Source organism: Anser brachyrhynchus (genome assembly GCF_964034855.1).
Source record: "Anser brachyrhynchus genome assembly, chromosome: 1".
NCBI classification, from domain to species: domain Eukaryota; kingdom Metazoa; phylum Chordata; class Aves; order Anseriformes; family Anatidae; genus Anser; species Anser brachyrhynchus.
This window is the reverse complement of record NC_137694.1, coordinates 1,987,642-2,010,026: the sequence shown is the minus strand read 5'-3', so window position 1 is coordinate 2,010,026 and position 22,385 is coordinate 1,987,642. Positions and strand designations below refer to the sequence as shown.

Sequence of the window (22,385 nt, the reverse complement as noted above, 5' to 3'; positions counted from 1 at the left end):
GTTGGGCTGTATCTCTGACTTGCCATGAAGCTCTGCACCAGTACCCCCAGTTAGCTCTGGGACTGGCAGGAATGGAGCTGGACCCGGCAGTCAGTGATGCAGATGTGCTGCTGCTGTTCCTGGAGCCTGCAATGTGAGGAGTCTGCTGGCCCAGGAAATTTGCCCTCCCATTCTGCATGGTGTGGTATATTTTGGTATATTTGTGGTTGCTTTTATTTTCCTGGACGTGCAAGTTTAGAGGACCCCGTAGAGGTACCAGAACAGCCCTTTGTGGTGCTTACACTGCAAAATCCCTTCTAGGTTCTATTGGTCAAAAGAAGATTGCATGATTTTTCTTTTTTTTTGCTTTTTATTTTTAAGCTGATGAATATTACAGAAAAGGAACACTTAAAGTTGCCCGCCATATATTCTGCATAGGGCACAGGATGTGGGTCACGATTTGGCAAGTACTGGTGTCGCATACCAAGCCTGTCCCCTTTAACCTGTCCATCCCAGGTGCTGGATCGATCTTTCTTGTTGCTACTGGCATTTTTCATTGCAAAATGAGCAAATCTTAGCTTGGCAATAAATAACAGAAAGGGTAGGAAGTATGTGCAGGGAGAACCCGTTAAAACCGCAGTGGTCAGAAGGATCCACTTCTTGTAATACCATTTATACGTCCGTCCGTGTTTGTTTTGCTCTCTCTGAGCAATGCTTCATGTTTCACCCCAGTGTTTTTCATTAAGAGGCCTTGGTGCGTGTTCAAAGGAAGCTAAATATCCTGTCTTCGTTCCACCCCTGGGGAAATCAAGGTGCAGCGAAACGAGACGGTCTGTGGCTGTTGCGGTCCTGCAAGAGATGGGCATGGAGAGGGACTGGCACTTTCCACCCTCTTCACACGAAAAGCCTGTCTGACCCTTCCCAATTCCCCTAGCATCTCTTGGCCCCTACCCATGGCTGTCAGGATCTGCAAGGGGTTGGGGGACGGGGGACAAGCGGTGCCATAATTCGATGAAGATCCGTGGAGTTGCCTCATCTGCACTACCCACATCTGTTGAGCTTAAATAATATATATATATTTTTTTCTGACCAGAATCTTTTGATTAAAAAGCGTTAAATTTTACTCTCGTGAGTAGCTCCCTTGGGAGCAGGGACAAGCAGGACTGGTACAAAGCAGCTGGGGGCAGTTTGAGGTAACAGCTCTCCCAGGTGCTGGTGGAAGAGGATGGGAGCTGAGATGCAGCTGCCCTGGGCATGGTCGCTATAAAAGGGCTGTACCCATTCTATCAGTATTGTTAAAGGTGTTGAGTGTTTGTAGAGTAGGTGCCTTCCTTGCAGATATCCTGTGCCACCCTATATCTCGGTGCAACCTCATGATTTGGAGGTGATCCTATGAGGCTGCATCCAGAAAGGAGTAGACTTGTTCTATACAAGGTCAGCTTTTCTCCATTTCTATGCCCCTCTTCTTTGCTGACTTCTGTTGGCTTTTCTCCTTGAAGGAGCTGAGGTTGAGATAAGAAGTAAGTTTATTTCCATCCAGAGCCTTCTTAAAAAGTCTGGCTGTGTGGGAGTGCAAAGAACCACGAAAGGAATGACCAAGTCAGTGTCCCAGATGTCACTAGATGCCCTCCTACTTTCGTTTGAATCAAGCCTAGTATGTGTGACTGTCCTGGTTTCAGCTTGGATAGAGTTAATTTTCCTCCTAGTAGCTGGTAGGGTGCTGTGTTTGGGATTTAGGATGAGAATAATGCTGATAACACACTGATGTCTTAATTGTTACAGAGCAGTGCTTGCACTAAGCCAAGGACTTTTCAGCTTCTCGCTCTGTCCTGCCGGCGGGCAGGCTGGGGGTGCAGCAGGAGCTGGGGAGGAACAGACCCAGGACAGCTGACCCCAACTGGCCAAAGGGGTATTCCGTCCCATATGGGGTCATGCTGAACAATTAGTATGGGATGGGACGGGTACAGCTGATCTGGATGAGACCTCGTGTAACATCTTTATTTCAGCTCTTGATTGCCTTCAGAGACCTTGTCCTCAGCCCTATGGGTCTCACTGCTGGGTCTTTACGGGCCCCATCACTGCTTTCCAGGCCATGGGCTAGTGAAGGAGAAGGGCATGAGAAACGTGGGCTGCTTTCCTTTCTGGAGGTTTCTTGTGGCAAGGAGCGGCTGCGGATCAGAAAACGCCGCTGGAGCCCTCCTGGCTTTTATCTGATGAATTATGTGTGGGTGCCAAGATGTCTTGCTAAATATTAAGCCTGAACTTTAGAAAATGGAAAGTCTTTCCTCCCCGGAAAGGTTGGCATTAAGGCAAGTGACAACTGCACATGAATGATCCTCTTTGTTTGCTTTGCCTTACTTTCACTCGATTGCTTTAAAATATTGCTGACGGCTTGAGTAGCTGAGAAGACTCTCTTGGGAACCTGCCAAATATGCTTCAGTGCAGCTTATTTTATTTTTTTACAATTTGCATTTGGCATGGGCTTGGTGTATTTTTCTCTCCCACTTTTTTTTTTTTAATATCAGATAACCAATTTCACCCTACACCCTTGCCCCTTGTTTCCTTGGGTGAAGGCTGCCAGCGATGTAAACGGGTTACAGGCTAAATGGGCCTCTTCTCAGCAGCCTGGTGCTGAGCTGGAGGTGCTGGACACCCTTGGTTTCTTCTCATTGCTCAGGGCAGTCTTCTCTATGCATTACGACAGGGGACCTGAACATGGTGTAAATGCCTACAGAGATTCGTGAGCTTGTGCTCAGCAAATTAGGCTTTAGAATGGGAAAATTGGGCTGTCTTGGCACAGTGGTGTGATGGGATTATTAACCCAGATAGCACCTATACGTAGCATGTAAATAAATCAGGTGGTGTGAGTTTGGGAGCTCCTTCCTTAGCCTTGCCATGCTTGAACACAAAAGCATTTTACAGGCTCGATTCCCAAAATGCGAGTTGAAGCCGGGGTAAGGCATGTGGGTGTTGTGGCTTTGCTCCTGTGTTACCTGCAGACTTGGATATCCAAAGTACTTCACTTGGTCTCTTTTCAGGTGTCATTAAATATGAGTTTAGAAGTGGAGTCTTCATCTGTCCACCACTTCATCATCATCTCCCTTGTTCCCTGCTGTTGTAGCCTGGTGGGTTATTTAGGCTGGGAGGTCTCCGGCTGCCTGAAGGAACAAGGGCTATCTGATCAAGATGGTGTGGTGGTATCTCTTTTTTCAGAAATTTCATATTTTCCAGAATTTGAAAGGATAAATTAGCTGGGTTTGAGGAGGAAAATCTTGCAACCAGGGGAGAGCTCAACGCTTTGTGTGTTGGAAGGAAGCTGCTGTGGATGCTGCAGTAAGACATTGAGTACACTGTCACTGAGATCCATTTTGGTTGACCCTTGTGTTTTTATTGAGCAGCAAGAAGCCAAATATGCCTGGGAGAAGGCCTGATGGACCTGGTGGTCCCACAGCTTGGTGGTCTGCCATCATCCTGGGCATCTCCAAATGGCAATCAAAGTCCTGCTGGTGCCGAAACTGCATTTGAGCTGCGTGGCACAAGCGTCTTCTGATTGCCTCACTCTGGGGATGCGAATAGATTTAATTGCTGAATGTAGCTACAATTGCAATTAAGCCTATTCAGCCCGATAACGAGGCATTCAGGGATTTAGGAGCTTTATGTGCTTCAATTAGATTCAATTGTTAAGCCTAAACCTTGTGGGGTGCTCCTCTGAAGTCTGCAGTCTTCAGGCAGTCCTGCCGTGGCGTAATCCTGGAGAATTTGGGGTGATGTTTTGTGGCAGGAATGGGGGGAAAGAAATCTGTGAAAGTATGCACACGAAGCAGTTAATTCCTGGGATGTTTTCCTGGAGCAGGGAAGTGTCAGCTGAAATATCACCCTGCAGGCTCAAGCTTGTGCAGGATGGGAAGAGCCACACCGTACCTGTCCTTACTTCTTTGTCCTTACTGTACCTAAACACCTGAAAGCAGGGTTCTTTTTATTCTCCCTCTCTCTTTGAGCTTTTTGGCCTGGCTATCTCTTGGCTGGGAGGAATCTAGCTGCAGGAACGGATAGCACCTACCGTGGTGAGACCCGTTCTCCGCTGGGTCTGGACTTTTTGGGACACCAGGCACTGGGAAATAGCCATCGGTGTAGGGAGGAGACCTGGGGATCACCTGCTTCAAGCAGCTAAACAGCTTGTGATGTGGGGTGTGAGAGCACTGGTTCTTCCTCTGAGTGTCTTCTGAGCCAGAATTTCCTATATTTGTGTGCTGTGAGCTCTGGGGATGGCTGGAGGGGGGGGGTTCATCCTGCTGCTGGATTGCTGTGGGGTCCAGCTCCTTTGGCTTTGATGGGTGCAGGACATGGTTGAAGTCCCTTTTGGGGTCATTTCCCAGATATTCAAATCCGGGTGCTGAACACTGAAAACAGCCCCATTCCCTTTGCCTCCCTGTGCCTCAGTTTCCTGTTGCCTGTTAGTAGCAATGCCGGCATCCTCCAGAAGAACACATCTAAGGCTGTCTTTTAGAAAACTGTGGTGGTGCGCGATGGGACCAAGTGCAATCACAGTTTTGTTTGAGCTGTCTTGACCCACGCCCCTCCGTGCTATCCCAGCACCCCCCCCCAGCAATGCCAGACCCCTGCACTTGAACCACAAATTAGCTTTGCACCCTGCCCCTTGCATTTCCATCCCCTCCAGGGCTGGAAAACCCTTTGGCCGCCTGCAAACAGAGACTCCCCCCCCCGCTTCCCCAACCCTTTCCCCAAGCCGGCCCCTTCCTTTTCAAACATCCCACTTATTTTATTATTATTTTGTGCCCACGAGGTAAAGATTTTTTTTTTCCTCTCCCCTCCCTTTCTCCCCCTTCCTTCTCTCGCGCATTCCTGCCCCGAAAGCGTGCGGGGCAGCATCCCCTACCCGGTGCTCGTCAGTCCCAGCTGCCGGCCGGTGGAGAAGGAGCTGGAGCTGGAGGGGGGGATGCCCGCAGCAGCCCCTCCTCCTGCCTCATAACTTCTTCCAAGCCTGCGAGGAGTTTCACAGCAGCCGACGCGGTCGCCCACTTTGGGGGGCCTCTTGCCCATGGGGAGCAGCCAACGTGCGGCGGCTTTGCCCAGGTAAGTGGTGCTGGCCGCCTGCAGCTGTCTGTCTGTCTGTCTGCCCAGGTGTCGGGTTTTTGTAGGCTCAGCACGCACTCGGTTGTGTTTTTCCCTACTCTTCCCGTTCTCGGGTTGCAGCAGAACGAGATGCGGCGTGAGAACAGGCTGGGGGCGATGGGGAGGATGAGGGGGCTGCAAATTGCTCCCCCAAACTTCCCAGCACTGCACGAGCAACCCGGAGAATCGGGGTGCCTGAGATGGCCAAAACCTGTCTGCGGAGTGAATTCTGGGGTGACTTCGGGCTCCCCATGATGGGAAGAGGCTCGCTCGGTGGCATCAGCCAGTCTCGGAAGCAGGGAGAGGTGGGGAAGAAGCGCTGTCATGTGCAGCACATGGTGGCTTGTCTTGTTTGTATATTTGTTTTTTTTTTTTTTGAGGCTTTCTGGGAGGAATTGGGTCCTTGTTGCCTCCTTTGTTGTGCTCAGGGGGTCGAAGCATTGCAGTGGGCAGAATACAGCCCCAATAAACTTCCCACCTGTGGAATAAGGAGCTATATTTTTTCTTTTAATCTTGTTCAATTGGATTGTGTGAGGTGGATGCTGGTAAAACAGCAAGTGCTGAAAGCGAGTCCTGGATCAAAGCTGTAACAACAACAGAGCAGACCCCTCTGGGACTAGTTATAACTCCAGACAAAATGAATATTTCAGCGGGTTATGGGAGAAACAGCAGAAGGGGTTGGGCTGAGGCCGATCCTGGCTGGGGAAGCCAGATCCTTTCAAGGGAGACGTTGATTGCTTCTGGGCTGGGTTCTGCTTTCCTACAGGTGGACCAGACCAGGTCTGCTAAGATGTAGAGGTTGTAGGGTCCAAGAACTTGCAATGAATGCAGTGACCACCGGGATGCAAGCTGTGCGCATGCAGCTTTATGTTGTGGGTCTGCTCTTTTCCTGACCAGCAACAGGTCCCAGCCCAGGCTTTCCATCCCTAGTGGCTATGGTGACCCAGATCCTTCAGCACCAGTCCACCACTTCCCCCTATAGCTGCTGAAATGACATCTCGTGTGGAGTGGCAGTGATTAACAATTTCATTTGGCTGCTATCCACTGCAGGCCCAAAATAATGTAATCTCTGCTTGCAATCAGGAATTACAAGGAAGGGCCTTTTTTTTTTTTTCCAGGGAGAGAAGAAAATTAGCCACCAGCAGATGATTCGTGGGGTGTCTGAGAAGTCAGTGTGGCTCTAACAAGGAGGTTGGGTTGTAGGACAGAGCCTGCAGAAACTGCTCTGTGCGTGCCATCCTTCTGTGGGTTGGAAGGAGCAGTCCTGCCCAGAGAGGGGATGGACAATGCTGTCTGGGCTCCCCAATGCTCCTGCAAAGTGGCCCCTCTGTAGACCTCTTGCTCCTCTTCTCCACTACCCTTGAGCAGCATCAGGTCAGGTTGTGCAATGGGGTGATGTTCTGGGCTGGGAGGTGCTTGGGGTTGTTTGAAGAGATGGCGTGTGCATATGGGGATGCATCCTCACCTGCAGGTCCTGGCCCACTCCTACAGGCATTAGGAGTGTGTGATGTTTATACGGTGCAGGACTGGGGATGGTTGGGGTGATGTTTCCTCTTCAGAGGCTGTTTGAATATTGACCATGCAGGGGTTTCTTGCTGGAGCAGCTCCATCAGCTCTCCCTGGTCTTAAATATCGGTGTGCTGGGGCTCTTGGCTGAAAGAGAGCTTATGCGCATGAAAGCTTGTCTACTTTTTCTACCTAGTTTCCCAAGCATGACTTCTCATGTTTCAGCTGTTCTCAGGTCTGGGTTTGTTCCTCTGACCCTGCTTATTCTGGATAGGGGACAAAGGAAAGAGGAGAAATGCAGGAGGACATCTCCAGCTCCTTGTCAGGCCATGGGGACCCCTGCCACAGGCTGTGGTGTGGGCACCATGTCCCCTCGCCTATAAAAAAGGTCACCCCATCGTCACCCCAGGCTTTGCAGGCCTGGAACCATGGCTGGAGGGAGCCAGGGTGAAGATGTAATTTGGGAGGCCTTTTGAAAAGGAGAAGGATTTCCCCTGGGACACCATAACTGGCAGGGACCAGGGCAGTGCAGGTCTGCATGAATGGGAAACCATGTCAAGCAAGCCAGGGAAGGACTGATGAACATAATTGCTGTGTGTGACTGTTCGCTGGGATGAGTTATGTTTTGAGTTTGCTGCAGTGCTCAGGAGGTAGTGAATGTGGTGGTGAAATGGGGGTGATGTGTTCATCTTGGGCCTCAGCGTTAAGTGGAAAGAAAGCAGTAAAGAAGTCCATGTAGTGGTGAGAGGTTTGGGTCCAAATCTCCCCGTGGGCCCCACGGGTTGGTTGCTGAGGGCTCCAAGACTGGGTGTTCTTGCTCCACTTGGGAAATGGGTGCCTCTGGCTCAGCCTCTCCAATTCACCATCCGTATGTCCTTTAAATCCTTCTTCCATGGGGTCTTGAGGGAGCACAGACCCAGCAGTGACTTCCGTGAGAGCTGGGGGGAGCAGAGAGAAACATCCCAAATGGGTTTAGCTGCATCTGCAGGAGCTTTGGTGGGAGCTTCGTGCGGAGTTCCACAGGAGCGAGTAGAGAAGGTAGGCCCGAGTCACCAGGACACCCTGGTGGCAAGGCCCAGCCCACGTCCTTGTGCCAAGGAGAAGTGCTTTTGGGAAGGTTTGTACAATTCACCCATCGGCATAACCCTTAGTCACCAGCACCTCACCGACAGATTTTGTTTGTACAGTCAGGCTGTAAATACCAAACCTGACTAGATGGACACGGGGAGTCAGTTCTCCCCAAACCCAAAACACCAGTTTATGGTGGACATAAAATATGATTGCACCAGAGGGCAAGACGTAGAGATTAAATAAACATAAATAAATAAAAGGAAAATGATGAATTATGCCAGTGCTGCCTGTTCAGGGAGATGTCTGTCTGCCACAACGCCCTTGCTTCAATGCCTCAGCAATTCCAACAGTGCTGGGCGTGAGACTTAGGGGATGAAAGTTCAAATCAACATGGCCTTGCAGTTTCACCACCTCAGCAGCATGGAGGTGTCATGGGAATGTGGGAAGATGCATCCGCTAAGGGGTCCACTTAATGTAAAGTGAAGCTGAGACTTGTGGTGGCTCCATCCTTTTCAGAAGGGCCTGTCAGCGCAAGATGGTGGCTGGTATCTTCACCATGGTCATGCCAAGAGACCCCAGGGAGGATTCAGGGCCCATCCTCCTTGTAGAAGATCATCTTTTATAGTGTGGGGGGAGACCTTGTTTCATGGGAGACCATGTTTCACCTGACCAGGGTGGCATGGGGTTAGGCTGCAGGTCCTGGGGGTCTCTATGGGACTGCATAGGGTAGGAGGGCTTGGAAGAGGAGATTGGTGGGGTCAGGGGTCCCGAGGAGGAGATGGGGGTGTGCAATGAAGGATGGGGGACAGGGGCCTGCAAGTCCCATGCACAAGTCCCCCTTCCACTGCTCCAAAACGCTCAGCCGTGGTCTTCGTTTTGCCAAGAGCGACGTGAATCTGTTGGGGGCAATGAAACAGCGTTGGCCCCACGACAACAGGAATCGGCCTGGAGAATTTATCCTGCTGCAAACCAAGAGACTTCCCCTTACAGAGAATGCGGGACCTGGGCTAGGATCTTTTTCCTGTGTCCCCTCTCCACTCGGTCGTGCAAAGGGGCACTTTGCAATGCCGGCGGCCTCCTGGAAAGCAGCCAGCCTGAGCAACCTGAGCAATGCAGGCCTGGCTGCCGGCCAAGCAGTCAATCAGTTGAACAATTGACTTCCTACCCTCTCCCTTTTTTTTTTTTTTTAATCCTCCCTACCTATTGATCTTGTCTGTTACATCCGCATGCCCAAGCTGAGTGCTAAAACGGACGGAGGTAGCAGGAAGGAGTTGAAGTCGTTTTGGTTGCCTGTTTCTGGTGACATATGCAATGACTGTTTGACCGTTGCTATGTGTCTGTCTTAGCTTTTTCAGTTGGCTTTTTTCATTTTTCTGTTTTTCAATTTTTTTTTTTTCATTTTTAAGTAGGATTCACACTGTGGTGCTTGTCGTCTGGTGCCCACCTAGGTGCTGCTGGCGGAGACTGGAGGAGGATCAGCAGCCCCATTGGGAGGCCACTGATTTGCTTCATGTGGACTCTGAGCAGTGGTCTCCAAGCAAACCTCTCCTGTAGGGTTACCCACCCCAACCTTTTACTGCCCTCTTTGCCTGTTTTGGGGGGCAAGGAGAGGCTGGGGGCAGGCAGCAAACCCTCTTTCGCTGCTTGTGATGGTTACACAAGCAAAATCATCACTGCCCTCCAGACAGGGCCTCTTGGAGAGGAGGAAGGAGCCTGGCTGGAGACGGTCTTCATAGCCACCATCCGACTGCAGCTTTCTGCTTGGAAAGTTTTCTAGGTTTAGCTAAGATATTTTTACTATTGTTAATGTGAAAACCTTATGTGAGGGAGTCACCGCAGCTTGGAGGAAAGCAGAGGGAGGGTCTAGCTTTCATTTCCCAGTTTATAAGGCATCTTTCTGCTTTTCTCCTTGGTGCTTCTAAGCTGAAATTCTCTGTCTGGTGATCCGAGGTGCTGCTTGAGTAGTTTCTGCAGAGGGGGGGAATGGAAAAAACCAGCCCCAATGGGATGTGACTCTCCAAGTTGTCCTGTACTGGGGAAAAGATGTGACCGGCCAGTGACCTCCAGCTACTTGTCACCTTTTCATCAACCTTACTGCCCTGTCCCCAGTGGGGAATGGCCAAAATGGTCATTGAGGCCTCTCCTCAAGGAAGTTTTGCCCTCAAGTGGCTGCTTCTGTGCAAGTCATAACCCGTGCTTTGCTCTGTGCTGTGCGACCTTGTTGTGAACGGCTGCAAGAGCTGTGGAGGAGGATGTTGGAGCTTGTCCTGGCTTCGGCTAGGATAGAGTTAATTTTCCTCCTGGTAGCTAGTAGGGTGCTGTGTTTGGGATTTAGGATGAGAATAATGCTGATAACACGCTGATGGTTTAATTGTCGCAGAGCAGTGCTTACACTAAGCCAAGGACATTTTAGCTTCTCAGTCTGTCCTGCCAGCGGGCAGGCTGGGGGTGCAGCAGGAGCTGGGAGGGGACAGACCCAGGACAGCTGACCCCAACTGGCCAAAGGGGTATTCCGTCCCATATGGCTCCATATTCCCATATCCCATATTCCCCCGGCCGGCTGCCCAGGGACAGGCTGGGCATCGGTCAGCAGCTGGTGAACGTTATGCATCGCTTGTTTGTATACATTATTAGTAGTAGTACTATTATTATTATTTTCCTTTCTTTTCTGTCCTAATAAATTGTCTTTATCTTAACCCACAGGTTTTCATTTATTTCTAATTCTCTCCCCCTTCCCAGAGAGGGAGGGGAGAGGGTGAGCGCATGGCTGTGTGGTGCTGAGCTGCTGGCTGGGTTAAACCGTAACAGCACTGCACTACAACCTGGTGGGTAGGAAGAGGATGGGTCAAAAAACCTCCCCACGCCACGTCTGCCACCCGGGGTAGAGCTGAAGTCAGCCTTGGCCATGCTCCGACCTACCGAGATGTTAATGTCTGCTTTTATACCTGGCTGTCCCCACCCCGGTGACATTTCTTGGGAAAACATCAGCTCTGAGGTCCGAACCTCAAGCTGGTGGGACTGGGCGATTGGCAGCCCTTGTTGGTCACTGCCTGGAACAAACCAGGCACGTTCAGTTAGGTGCTGAAGCAGAAAATAGGCTTCCTCCAGCTCTCGCTTCATCTTCTTTTATTGAGCAGCCTCATAGGATCCCCTCCCTTTTCTCCCCATCGTATGTTAAACACTGCTAGGCAGCGCAGCCCCTTTAAATCTGGAAATCAATGGTATTTATTAAAAAAAAAAAAATAACACCAACAAAACACTTTCTCAAAGCTCTTGCTCTGAGAGAGGGAGGGGAGCCGTTTACCCGTTCTGCAAGGAGCAGCAGTTTCTCATGGCTGCTGACGCTGCTGTTTAAACAGGCTCCGTGCTGCAGCATGGGGGTGAAAATGCTCTTTTTGTTGCTTTAAAATGTTCCCGTTTCATGGCAGATTCACCTGGAGCAGGCAGGGCAGGTCCTCTGGGAGGGGAGGACAAATTGATGCATCCTGGGGAGCTGCAGTTCTGTGGACGTGGCTGTTGCTGGACCTCCGAGGAGGTCTCTCACCCAACACATCGTGTCACCGTGCCACTGCTGATGGCTTCTGCCATGTGGGATGTCCCGACCCACGCTCCTCTAGCTGCTTCGTGGCTCTTCTGGCTTCCTCTGGGACGTTCATTTGGAGCATCCCCTGCCCCAGGATGGTGCTGGACCAGAATTAAAGCTTTGCTGTAATGCCTTGCGTGGCTGAATGCGGCCACCTGGGGTATCAGGGCATGGTTGTGATGTGCGCAAAACCTAGCCCTGGGCTAGGATGCAGATGACACTAGGGGACAGTAGATGCCTTGGGGATAGAACAGAGTAGCTGCAAGGCTTGCAGGTTGCTTTTGGGAGCAAAAAAATATCTGATCGCTTCTTAGCAGCTCCTACTAACAGCTAGTCCAGTGTCAGAGATCTCAGTAACCAGAGCAGGTTTAAAGCACCCTGCCGTGACTCCTCAGGCAGCCCACATGCTTGGGATCAAGGCACAAATCCCATCTGGCACCCCAAATCTTGGAGCAGGGGAGATGCGTGGGATGGAGGAGAAATGTGAGATGGGAATTAGCTGGGGAAATCTCGTGCTGAGATGATGAGCCACGTGCCCACTCATTTTCCAGCTACTCCGTTCACATGAGTGTGCTTTCCCTGCCTTTATTGTAGGGCTGCTTGTGAGTGCTGAGCTGAATCGACTGGTTTTCTAGTGGGGATTTAGCTCCCAAAGCACCACAGGTGGGCAGGAATGAAAAAATAAGACCTCCATGCACCACCTAGGAATTTCTACTGGCTGCAGGACTGTTGGTTGGAGTGCTTAGCACCACGGTCTGACATGGATGCAGTAAGGATGGCCCTGTTCGGATGTGCAAATTTGTTCCTTCGATACCTACCATTAGTGCTTTCAAGAATTTGGAAAATCCCGTTTTTCCTTCCTGGTCTTGTGGCCAGAACTTCATGGGGAAAATGGTCCCAAAGGGATGTGAATACCTGCGCAGGAGGAATGCTCTGAAATGGATGGACTGGTCCATTCCCAGCTCATGCCAGAGGAAGGCTCTGAGCATCTTCAGCTGGAGTTAGCTCTCCCGAATCACGCAATTAATCCTGCGTGGTTTGGACTGTGTAAGCATAACCCCGGTTAAGCCTGAAAAAGACGTCCAAGGGGTTTTCAAAAAGACTGGGCCGATCCCAGCCCCAGCTCTGGGTTTTGGTGCTGTTTTGCGCCAGTGCTTGCAGAGGGAGCATCTCCTCCCCACGGATCAGTCCCTCAGGGAGTCCCAAGCATTTCAGAGCGTTCCTCCAGACACCAACAAGTCAGTGTGTTCATATTTCCTAATGGAAGAGCTCGAATTTCGTATTCAAGGGATTTAGAGAAAAATCAATTACCATAAAAATCTATTAATTGCATTTAAAAAAAAAAAAAAAGGCTGCAAACTTTTGACCCCCTGAGGCTTATTTCTCCCGAGCAAGGAACAACCCGTGCTTAACCCCATCTCTCCTCCCCTCCAGACCTAACTTCTCCTGGAAAATGTCTCTGACTCCCTGCAGCAAATGGTGCCTGATCGCCGGAGAGGGGCTGCGGAAATGCCCCTGACCAGGCTTTTCCGTGTGGACGTTTCAAAGCTGAAGGCAAGAGCTGGCATTTCCTCTGCAGAAAATTATGAACACATTTGCTTGCAAAGCTGACGGGCCCGCTAATTGACACCAGCTATTGCATCTTCACCCTGCCTCCTGAGTTTTTTCTGGCCTTGGTTATTTTGGATGTGTTTTTCCTACCATTTAGGGGCTGGCAGTAGTTCTGACCTATTCTCTCCACCTCTGTGAGCCATTAGGATTTACTCCCTGCTTTGTCTCCTTGCTGTTGTGTTAAGCCTTGAGCCCTTGTGTTTATTTTTTTATCTTGACGTCAAAATTCAGTGTTTTGAGTCTGGCTTTTGCTTTTGGGTGGACGCTGTCTGTCCCTTTGTTTTCCCCATCCAAATCTCCTGCAAAATTATACGTAGATGTGCAAGGATCTCAGTGACCCGTTAACTCTGATTCCATCAAAACTCGGACCTTCTTCATAACCTTTTCCTGCTTCCACATCCCGAAATTCCCATTAATTCTCTATTTAGGCCACTCTCAATATTTGTTATACATCTCGGCGTGATCTCTCGAGGGGCTGCTGGGATCTTTCTCCGTAGGATTTTGTGATGTTCCCGATGATGCTCCAAGAGCACTCATAAGTAGATGTCCCCGTGGATTCTCTGCTAGCTAATATAGAGTTGTGCTCAGCCTTCAGAGGGAGCTGCAAACAGGATATCCTTCCTCTGCCCAGCTGGCTGTTTTCAGTAGCAAAATACTTCTGAGTCTTGTTTTCCTCTATCAGAATGGGCTGAAATTGTCAAGATTTTTCTGTGTTGTGAGGTGGGGGGGACCTGTTTGGTTGTGTGATGCTTCATGCGGCGGTGGGTGTAGGGACGTGAGTCTACGTGGATCATCTGGGAAGGCTGTGCAGGCTCAGATGCTGCACTGTCATGTTGGTTTGTCGTCTGTATACAACAGGAATAGCTCTTTGGTGGATGGAGTTAGCCTCTGGCACGGGGGATCCTCGGATGGGAGAAGCATGGGGTCCAGCTGGAGGTACAGGCAGGCACCAGCCAGATGAGACTGCAAACCCACTGGGTCCCATCCCTTTTAGACAGACCTTGCTGAGTGGGGTTATTTATTTATCCCCAAATGCGCTGTCAAAAATGGAAAAAGAGTTTATTACAAGCATATACACAGGAAGAATAAACGGAGAGGAACAGCCCAGCCTCTGGCACTGCCGCAAGTTTGCGAGACCTCCTTTTTTCCCCTCTTACGTCTTGCCAGGCTTCCCACAGCTCTGTCATCTGATCCAGGTGTGGGAAAGGGAGAACCTGCTCCATCGACTTTACAGAGTTTGGAGGCAATTTGTTCAAGGAACTGTAAAACCTGGAGAAGTTGCCCCTATAAATTATTTACCAGAGGCAGTAAAAGATCAAGGACATTGCTGGGATTCCTTGCGAAACCCTGAGGTTTATGGGGTCATTTGCCTGCCCCTACCAGGTTTCTCTAAAGCTCTCTATAGTGGTTTAGGAGGTCTTTGACAAGGCAGATGGCAGCCAGTGTCTGCAAAGATGAGCTGAGACCTGCCAGGTTGAAGTTTGCTAATATTTAACGTATAAAATGAGCGGTGCAGTGGCACCGAAGTGAACTGGTGGCTCTGAGTGACCTGAGCTGCCCTGGTGTGCTGATTTCACCCTGAGGGGCAGCTCACAACCCCTTTTAATTCCCCTTCCTCCAAGGGGAAATATAATGGGGAAAAAAGCTCGTGGGGTGAGATAAGGATAATTTAATGAATGGGAAAAGAAAAGAGAGGGGGGAAAAATACAAGCAAAGGATACATGGAAGGAAAGAGATCATACTTCCAATAAACAAGTGATGTTCAGCCACATGTTGGGAAGCAGGGCCTCGATACATGTAGATTTTTTGGGGGAGGATGGAGGTTTTCATACCATTGGTGTGATATTGATGCTGTCCCTGCTACAAGCACAGAGCACCGCGCTACAGGGGCTGCTGCGGGGAAAGGGACTCCATCCCAGGCAGACCTGGGTTGCAAATGGCAGTCCTCCATTGGCCTTGGCCAATATCACCCCAAATATCACATCCCAAAAGATGGAGTGGCCTTGGCCAACCCCAAATATCACATCCCAAAAGATGGAGTGCACGGGTGGAGGAAGCCCAGGTGTGATCTTGGCCTGCTGGTGGGCTGTGGATGGAGGGAGCTGCAATGGAAGCTGCAGAGCATCCCTTCACGCTCGTATAAATGGCCAACACTGCCCTGTCTTGCCTACACCCCACATTTCATTTAGGATCACAGCAGGATTTTGAAAAAAAAAAAAAAAGAGGAAAAAAAAAACACAGGAAGAGGAGAAGCAAGAGAGAAAACTACTAATTTTCCTTTCAGCGTCGGAGAATAACGCCGTTGAATTGGGGATCATCTGTAATCTGGATGTGCTGCAGTCATCCATCAAGGGCCCACGCTGGCGGCACAGCAGCAGGGGTTGGGTGGGTTTTCACAGCTGCAGCTCACTGCTGGAAGGCAGAGCACAGCTTTAACTAAAATGTCAAAAGCCTATGCAAAAAATAAATAAATAAATTAAGAAGCTCAACACAGTCAAAGATTTGCCATGTAAAAGTTCAACATATATGCACAAATGTATGTATGAATTCATGCCTGCTTGTGGGAAATCTGTGGGATCTGGATTACGAAACCCTTTTACAGCCTTTTCCTCACCTCTGCAATGTGAATTCAAGGCACAGCTATTCTGAGCCAAAGCCTCTCTACACCTACAGGGTGTTCGCATCTGCAGACATTAGCATTTGCTCTCCGAAGGCCTGGGGCTCACTGTGTTTTTCCTTTGTTTCTACAAAGCCTCCTAGGATTTATTCCTTATATGATTGTTTTCCCATGGCTGGGTAAGACTATGTTAATATGCATTTCTTACTGTATTTGTTCAGTGCTGAAACATTCAATAATATCAGGAAAAACAGCGAAGAATCGCATATCAGATGTTTATCTGCGAAAATGCGCTTTGGCTTAGCCGCCCAAAGTGGCTGCAGAAACTCAGAATTATTTTTTGTGGCTTGGGCCATTTTTTTTTATTTTTTTTCCCTGCATACATGTGAACTTGGACAGCAAATGCTGAAGATTCAAATGTGCTTTTAGTTCTGGTCTTTGCCCCTTGCTGGCTCCCCATCACTCTCAGGGCATCGCCACGGCGCATCATACCCCTGTCCCAGCTCAGTGCCCTGGCCAGCGGTGCAGATCCCCTGGGTGAACCTGCTGTAGGATGATGTTGTCAGGTGCCTTGTCATTACACCTGCATCCTAGAGGGGTTTCCTTATTCTCCTTTCAGAATAGACCAGTATTTTCTTGGAATTACAAAGAACTGGGGAGATTGGTCAGCATTTAAGCTTTTCTGATTTTTTTTTTCATGTTTTGGGCTCAGTCTATCCCAAGGACTCAAGCAGCAGGGATGTTTCCTGTACATGAATATGAAATATTTATGAAAAACAGTGGCTTTATACTAAAAGAAAGGAGATTTAGATTAGAGGTTAGGAGGAAATTCTTCACTGGCACAGGTTGCTCAGAGAAGCTGTGGATGCCCCATCCCTGGAGGTGTTCAAGGCCAGGCTGGATGAGACCCTGAGCAACCTGATCTAGTCAGTGGCATCCCTGCCCACAGCAGGGGGCTGGAACTGGGTGAGCTTTAAGGTCCCTTCCAACCCAAACCATCCCACGGTTCTAACTGGGGAGCCTTCCCCATACAGACCAGTAAGACCATTAGGGCTGGCTTCAGTCTCAGCCATTGTGATGGACGTCTGCTCTCGAAGGACCTACATTAGCTATCTCAGTGCATACTACATGGCATTTCTGATGTTATTTTAGGTACAGATAATCCCAGAAGAGATTGTTGTATTTACAAACTTCTTCACTTGGATTATATTTTGGGCAGAACTGTAGGGATATGAAGGACAGGAGGAAGAGAAGAAGGGAGGAAGGAGGAAATGAAGGAAGAACTTTTGGGAAAAAAAAAATAAAGGTCTCTGCAGAAACATTTCTGGAGGGATGTACCTTTGTAATAGCACTAACACAGAGCTCAGAAACGCGTTTGGCGTGCCTTCATGCTCCGTGCTGGGTTTGCTCGTGGTCCAGGACAGACCCTGCCCTATGGAGCAGAGGATTAAAAGGGAAGAGAAAAGGGGATCCTTCAGCAATGTAAGAAGGATGCTGGAGCTGAGGGGTGATGGGGTGACCTCGCCAAAGCTGACAATGTGACTCTTGAAGAAGAGCTGGAGGTAAAACAGTGTTCTTAGGTCTTAGCTCTGCACTTGTGCTGCAATACTTGGTTTCCTAGAAGCTTGTTCATGACTGTTGTTAAATCCTTATTTCAGTGTTTAAAAAAAACCACATTTGGTGGTGTTTTTCTTTTCCTCTTTCTTTTTGTTGTTGTTTTCACTCTGCAGTCACCTCCATAGCATCTAATGGCAGCGCTGCACAGAGGTTCTTGCAGGAGGTAAGAAGGAAGGATGCAGCACAGGGTAACCACTGCACGGCAAAGATCTCAATTACATCCAAGTACACCCAGCAATTAGGAGAAGAGAGAGGGGAAATCTGAAACAGAAAGCACATTAGGGGGACATCATCCCTGAGGGTCTCAGAATTCAGTGCCACTAGGTGACGGGCAAGGTGACAGCAGCCCTGGTGCCCCTGTGCCTGGACACATCAGGTTGCTGTGGGCATTTGACCTTTATTTTGCGTGGGGATTCATTCAGGTGGGACTGTCCCATGCTGAGCAGGGAACCCAGCCTTGTTTTCCAAAGCAGACCAGCTCCATATATAAGGCAGTGTGGTTTTGAGGTTGCGTGGTGTTAACTGGAAGGAAAAATGTGACCCTGGAAAAGAGCTAGGCTGGATGAAGTCATTGAGCTCGTCTTTTCCCCACATCTGAATTTCCACCCTGGAAGTAGTCCATGTCTCCCCGTGAAATCTGCTCAGTCCCAGCCAAGCAGGTGAGGCTCAGACCAGGAGAAGGACTTTTTTTATTGTCCATTTCAAAAGAATAAAACCCCTTCTGGCAACATCACTTCTGCTGCAGTTAGTGCTTTACAGAGAGAAGTCCCTGCCTCGCTGGGGGAGACTTCTGTAGCCTAATGAGCTGTCAGCAGTTGTCTGGGGAGCCACTAAACCATCCATGAGTAGTAACCAGAGCTTTCAGCCCCCTTTGGATCCATGATGATGGGCTGCATTTCCAAGGAAGCCACATGCAAGGCAGTTAATCCTAGATTTAGGAACCTGAAGGTCGGTCACAAGGCAGACTAATAAAGGCTTGAGTATGGGCGGTTGCTGTCTGCAGCGATCTCCTAGCGATGCTCGTGGGCTGATCCTTGCTCCCTGCATGATGGAGGCAGCAGATGTTTCCTTCTTCCATTGCAGCAGTAATATTCACATTTAGGCTTAATTGCCTGTGGTCGTTATTGCCTGAAGAAGGGTGATTTTAGGGAAAGGTGCTGGGAAACAAAGCTGAGCTCTCCCCTGCAGCCAGCCTCAGCAAAGAGACGGAGGAGTGAGAGGGTTTATGGAGTTTAATGCTGATTCCCCAAGTCAAGATGAGCTTTGGGAGCTAGAGGAAAGCTTCTCTTGCCACAGCAGGCAGACAGAGCATACCATTGGGATGGCGCACCTTAAAGCATCTTTTCTTCTGCAGATGAATGACTGCCCAGGCTATGTGCTGACTCCAGGGACTGAGGACGGGCTTATTGCCAAGGGAAAAGAAAATGCTGTGCACCCAGCTCCTTGCCCTGGCAGCGGCCATGGCACACTACAGAGCCATGGCCATTCATGAAGGTACGTGGCAAGTGGGCTACCGTGAATGAAGCAGCTGGGGAGGATGCTGAGACACATCGGGAAGGAAAAAAAAAAATAAAAGACATTTTCCAAGCAGCTATTTTGCTAATGTCACATCAGGGTGAGCTGTAGTGCTGATGCCATTGACTTTTGCATTAGTGTCCTTTTTTTTGTTAGCAGCTGGCTAAGAGAGCATCCCAGCTGGTCCCTGGACAGGACCTGATTTTCCCTGGTTTATGGGGAAATGAGGGGTCTGCCTGGTGTCCAGCCTCTGACACTGTCCTACCTCAGCTGCTCCAGGGAAATGTGGGGAGAAAAGGAAAATTTGCCCTCTCCCTATTCTTCTTTCGATCTCCAAGAGCTGGGACAAGCCACCACCCAAGGGATATGAGACAGAGGACCTCAAGGCAGCCTTGAAACCTCCTGCTGCTGTCTAGAGAGGCAAAACAGCATGAGGGCTCGCCTCCTGCCTGGCTCCCCATTGTCTGTGCAAGCCCACAGATTTTTGGGGGACGAGTGGCTGGAACCAAAAAGACCCTGGGGAAAAGCCTTGCGCAGTTACAGCGTGATCCATCCCACATCTGTGGAGCTTTGGGGTCCTGCAGGAGGGGGAGGCTCCTTGCGAGCTCCCAGGAATGCCGTGGGGCTGGCTGCGAGCCAAAGGGTCCTTCCTGTTCGAATCCCTCTGCAGCAACACCCCCCCAGGCTTTGGGGGGTGTGAATTCACCTGGCGTAAATTCAGCAAATTCAACAAGGAGTTAATGGAGGCTTTGGCACCAGCTACAGAATTAACTTGATTAAGTTCCTGTCCATCAATTAAGCCAATATAGTCAACTATAATGCTATTTAATTTGAAGCTGGGAACAGTGCAATAAATCAACGTTTACAGATGTCTCTGGCAAACCTGTGATTGATGAAACGTGGTAATTTTGGAGGTGCATGGAAAATTTCAAATAAAATCATATCCCCCTGTGATTAATATAGCTGTCTGTGTTGGTATTTTCTCCAGAAGGTACCCGTCCAAATATGCTTAACATCACATGTTCCCAGTGACAGCTTCAGGTACCTGATCCAGGCAGCAAATGGATGTGGGTTTCATTGCCCAACTGGGCCCCTCTGGAAAGGTGCTGAGCACCTGGCTCAGCATCTCACAACATGGGGTCTGGTTGCCCCTTTATAGAGAAAAGGGCACCAGGCTTCCCATTTTAATCTCGTGGAGCTCCTGCAGCTCAGTTGTCTTTCTCCTTGTTATCCCTGGGTGCAAACAGGGGCAGGAGCATTGTGCAGGGTGAGAAAGGATCCCATGGACCAGGCATGGATGGAGGAGGCTCCTGGGGCAATGGGATGTGGAGGGGTAGCGAAGGGACCTCTGATACCAACAGCATTTTGAGCAGGTTTTCCAGATCAGGTCCAAAAATGCAGGTTTTCCAGGAAGAGCAGTTTGCACTGCCTTGAGAAGCTCCAAGAGGTGGGTGATTTTTGGGAGAGCTGTTGGAAAGCGTTCTCCATCTCATTCAGCACTTGTTGGGATATTCTTGTGGTAACACAAGGACTGGCATTGCCTTCCCTTAAAATCCTTTTGGGGTAGCAGGGACATCAAGGTCCAAGCTAGGGCAAAGGGGTAGATCCAAGAACAGCAACAGCAGCTAGGAGCAGAGCTTATGGTGACCTGCCGTTAGCAGCGGAGCTGCCTCCAAGACAGCCCTGACATCCCAGCTGAGAAGGACTTACGGAGGGTCGAGAAGGAAAGGGAGATCTCAAAAGAGAGCTCTAGAAAGGGAAATTGAAATAATTATCTCCCATTTTTGTCAGGGGAAAGTGCTTTGTGTTCACAGCTGGGTGAGTTAAACCAAAAAGAGCCGGTCATTACTTTTCCTGCAGTAAAGAATTGTTAAGTTGTAAAGAGCTCAGGATCAGGAGGCACGAAGGAAAATGATGAAACCAAAAAACTTGGGCAGCAAAGAGCTTTGGGGAGCCATCTGTTTGCTGCCAGTAAATGATCCTCTTTCCTGCTGCGTGGCCAAAGGGGATTGATCAGGGACACGCAGCAATGAAGGAGATCACAAAACCTGCATCTTTCCAAGCCCTTTGGGGAACCTGCTCATAGGAATGGAGTAAAAGGCAGGTAAATTGAAAAGGCTGAGCTAAAGCAGGCTTTCCATCACAGCAGAAGCATGAGAAACCCTGAAATCTCTGCAGCAAACCCTGAAATCTCTGCAGCAAACTGGAGCAAATGCTCCAGCCTGGTTGGATGTGGGTTGGGTCTCCAAACCTGCACTGCAAGTCCAGAGCAACAGTGACACAAAATGAGAAAAAATGTGAAGAGGTTGAGTCCACTCCTGGTGAACAAGCCTGAATAAAAAAGTCTTCCTCCAGCAGTCAGTGCAGTCAACTTTTTAGCAGCTTTACAATAAGAATTCAGCATCTACCTGCAATGGAGAGAAAAGCCAAAGAAAATACAAATTTTGAACTTCCCTTTTAGAGACTTCATTACTTTAACCATGCCTAAAAGTCATCAGATTTCTGCCCTTGAAATGTATTTATTGGATTCCTAAAGAAAGTGAAATTAAATTAAAAGACTGAGCAGCGTAAAGGGAAATATGCCTTGATGTTCATTAAACAAATTTCCCCATACACCTGCCCCTTCGGTGCCAGCTGTCATTGGATAGCTCTGGCTTGCACCGAAAGCACTCTCACGTTGCTCATTCTTCACATGTGACATTTTTTCCATGCTCAGGGCTGCTGACAGTTTGGGAAGAGGAGAGTATTGCAGATCTGAATGCATGGGGTGTCCATGCAAGACTGGAGGACCTGGTTGTTTTAGGACTGGCGAAGTATGTGTGGCCCCATGTCTGCATTGTGTGCCTCATGACGGCTCTGAGACCTTAATGACAAGAAGACCAGGGTGGTTAATAGGGTGACAGAGCTGCCACATTGCCAATTTTCAGTTGTGCATGTTGTAGGTGTCAGCTTCTGAGCATACGAAACCCCTAGACGTCCCCTTGCTGCCAGCGTGGTCTACCACCTTGATGGATATGGGCCCCAGTGTTTGTGCTTCAAATGGGGAACTTCACGGGGTGGGAACAGCAAAATGGCGACTTAGAGAGAAATTAGAGAGAATGAAGCAGCCTGTTGCTCTGGGAGGCCCATGCTTACCCACTTCATTGGGCTGAAGCATGGTCTCTCTCCCTTAGCTGTAATATCTCAAGGGTTCATGTGGCTCAGAGGGGTTTATCTCCTGGCTGGTTTCATGATGTGAGATGAGCTCTTCTCCTTCAGTGTGCAGGACAGCAGAGGTGGCCGATGTCTTGTTCCTCGTGGGACAGTCCCAGGGCGCAGAGACAGAGAGCACGCGGCTGGTGAAGGACTTCATCAGCAGCATGGCCCGCTCCTTTGAGAACGTGGTGATGGGCAAAGGAGGCATCCGGCTGGCAGTGGCACTCTATGGAGAGAAACCAAGGTGGGTCAATCTATCTACCAGAAACACGTGGGTTTCGATAGCCCTACACCTCTAAATGGGGACTGTTTTTGCTAAGCAACCATCTCCCTTGGTTAAAGAGCTCTTGCTGCTTGGCTGAACTCTTGGAAGAGCAAAGCAAGAGTTCAGCCCCCAGCAATGCCACCAGAGTCTAGAGGGGCTTGTCTATGGGGAACTCTTCCAGGGCAGGGAGGGTAGCACTTAATGCAGCCACAAGAAACTCCCTGCTGTCCAATTTCAGATACTATTTTTAAAATAAGAAGACTCTGGGGTTCCCCTGACCACTGTGAAGAAGA

At 49.4% G+C, this 22,385-nt stretch overlaps 1 protein-coding gene across 1 annotated transcript in view; it reads left to right on the top strand.

Moving 5' to 3' along the window:
- Window positions 1-822: 822 nt before the first annotated feature.
- The window catches only part of LOC308188614 (uncharacterized protein), a 113,208-nt gene continuing 91,645 nt past the window's right edge, over window positions 823-22,385 (top strand). The window contains exons 1-3 of the mRNA XM_080577820.1: window positions 823-5,073; window positions 18,472-18,611; window positions 21,891-22,071. Coding sequence (XP_080433946.1) covers window positions 18,542-18,611; window positions 21,891-22,071 — 251 coding nt within the window. The 5' untranslated portion in view covers window positions 823-5,073; window positions 18,472-18,541. The remainder of the gene's footprint in view (window positions 5,074-18,471; window positions 18,612-21,890; window positions 22,072-22,385) is intronic.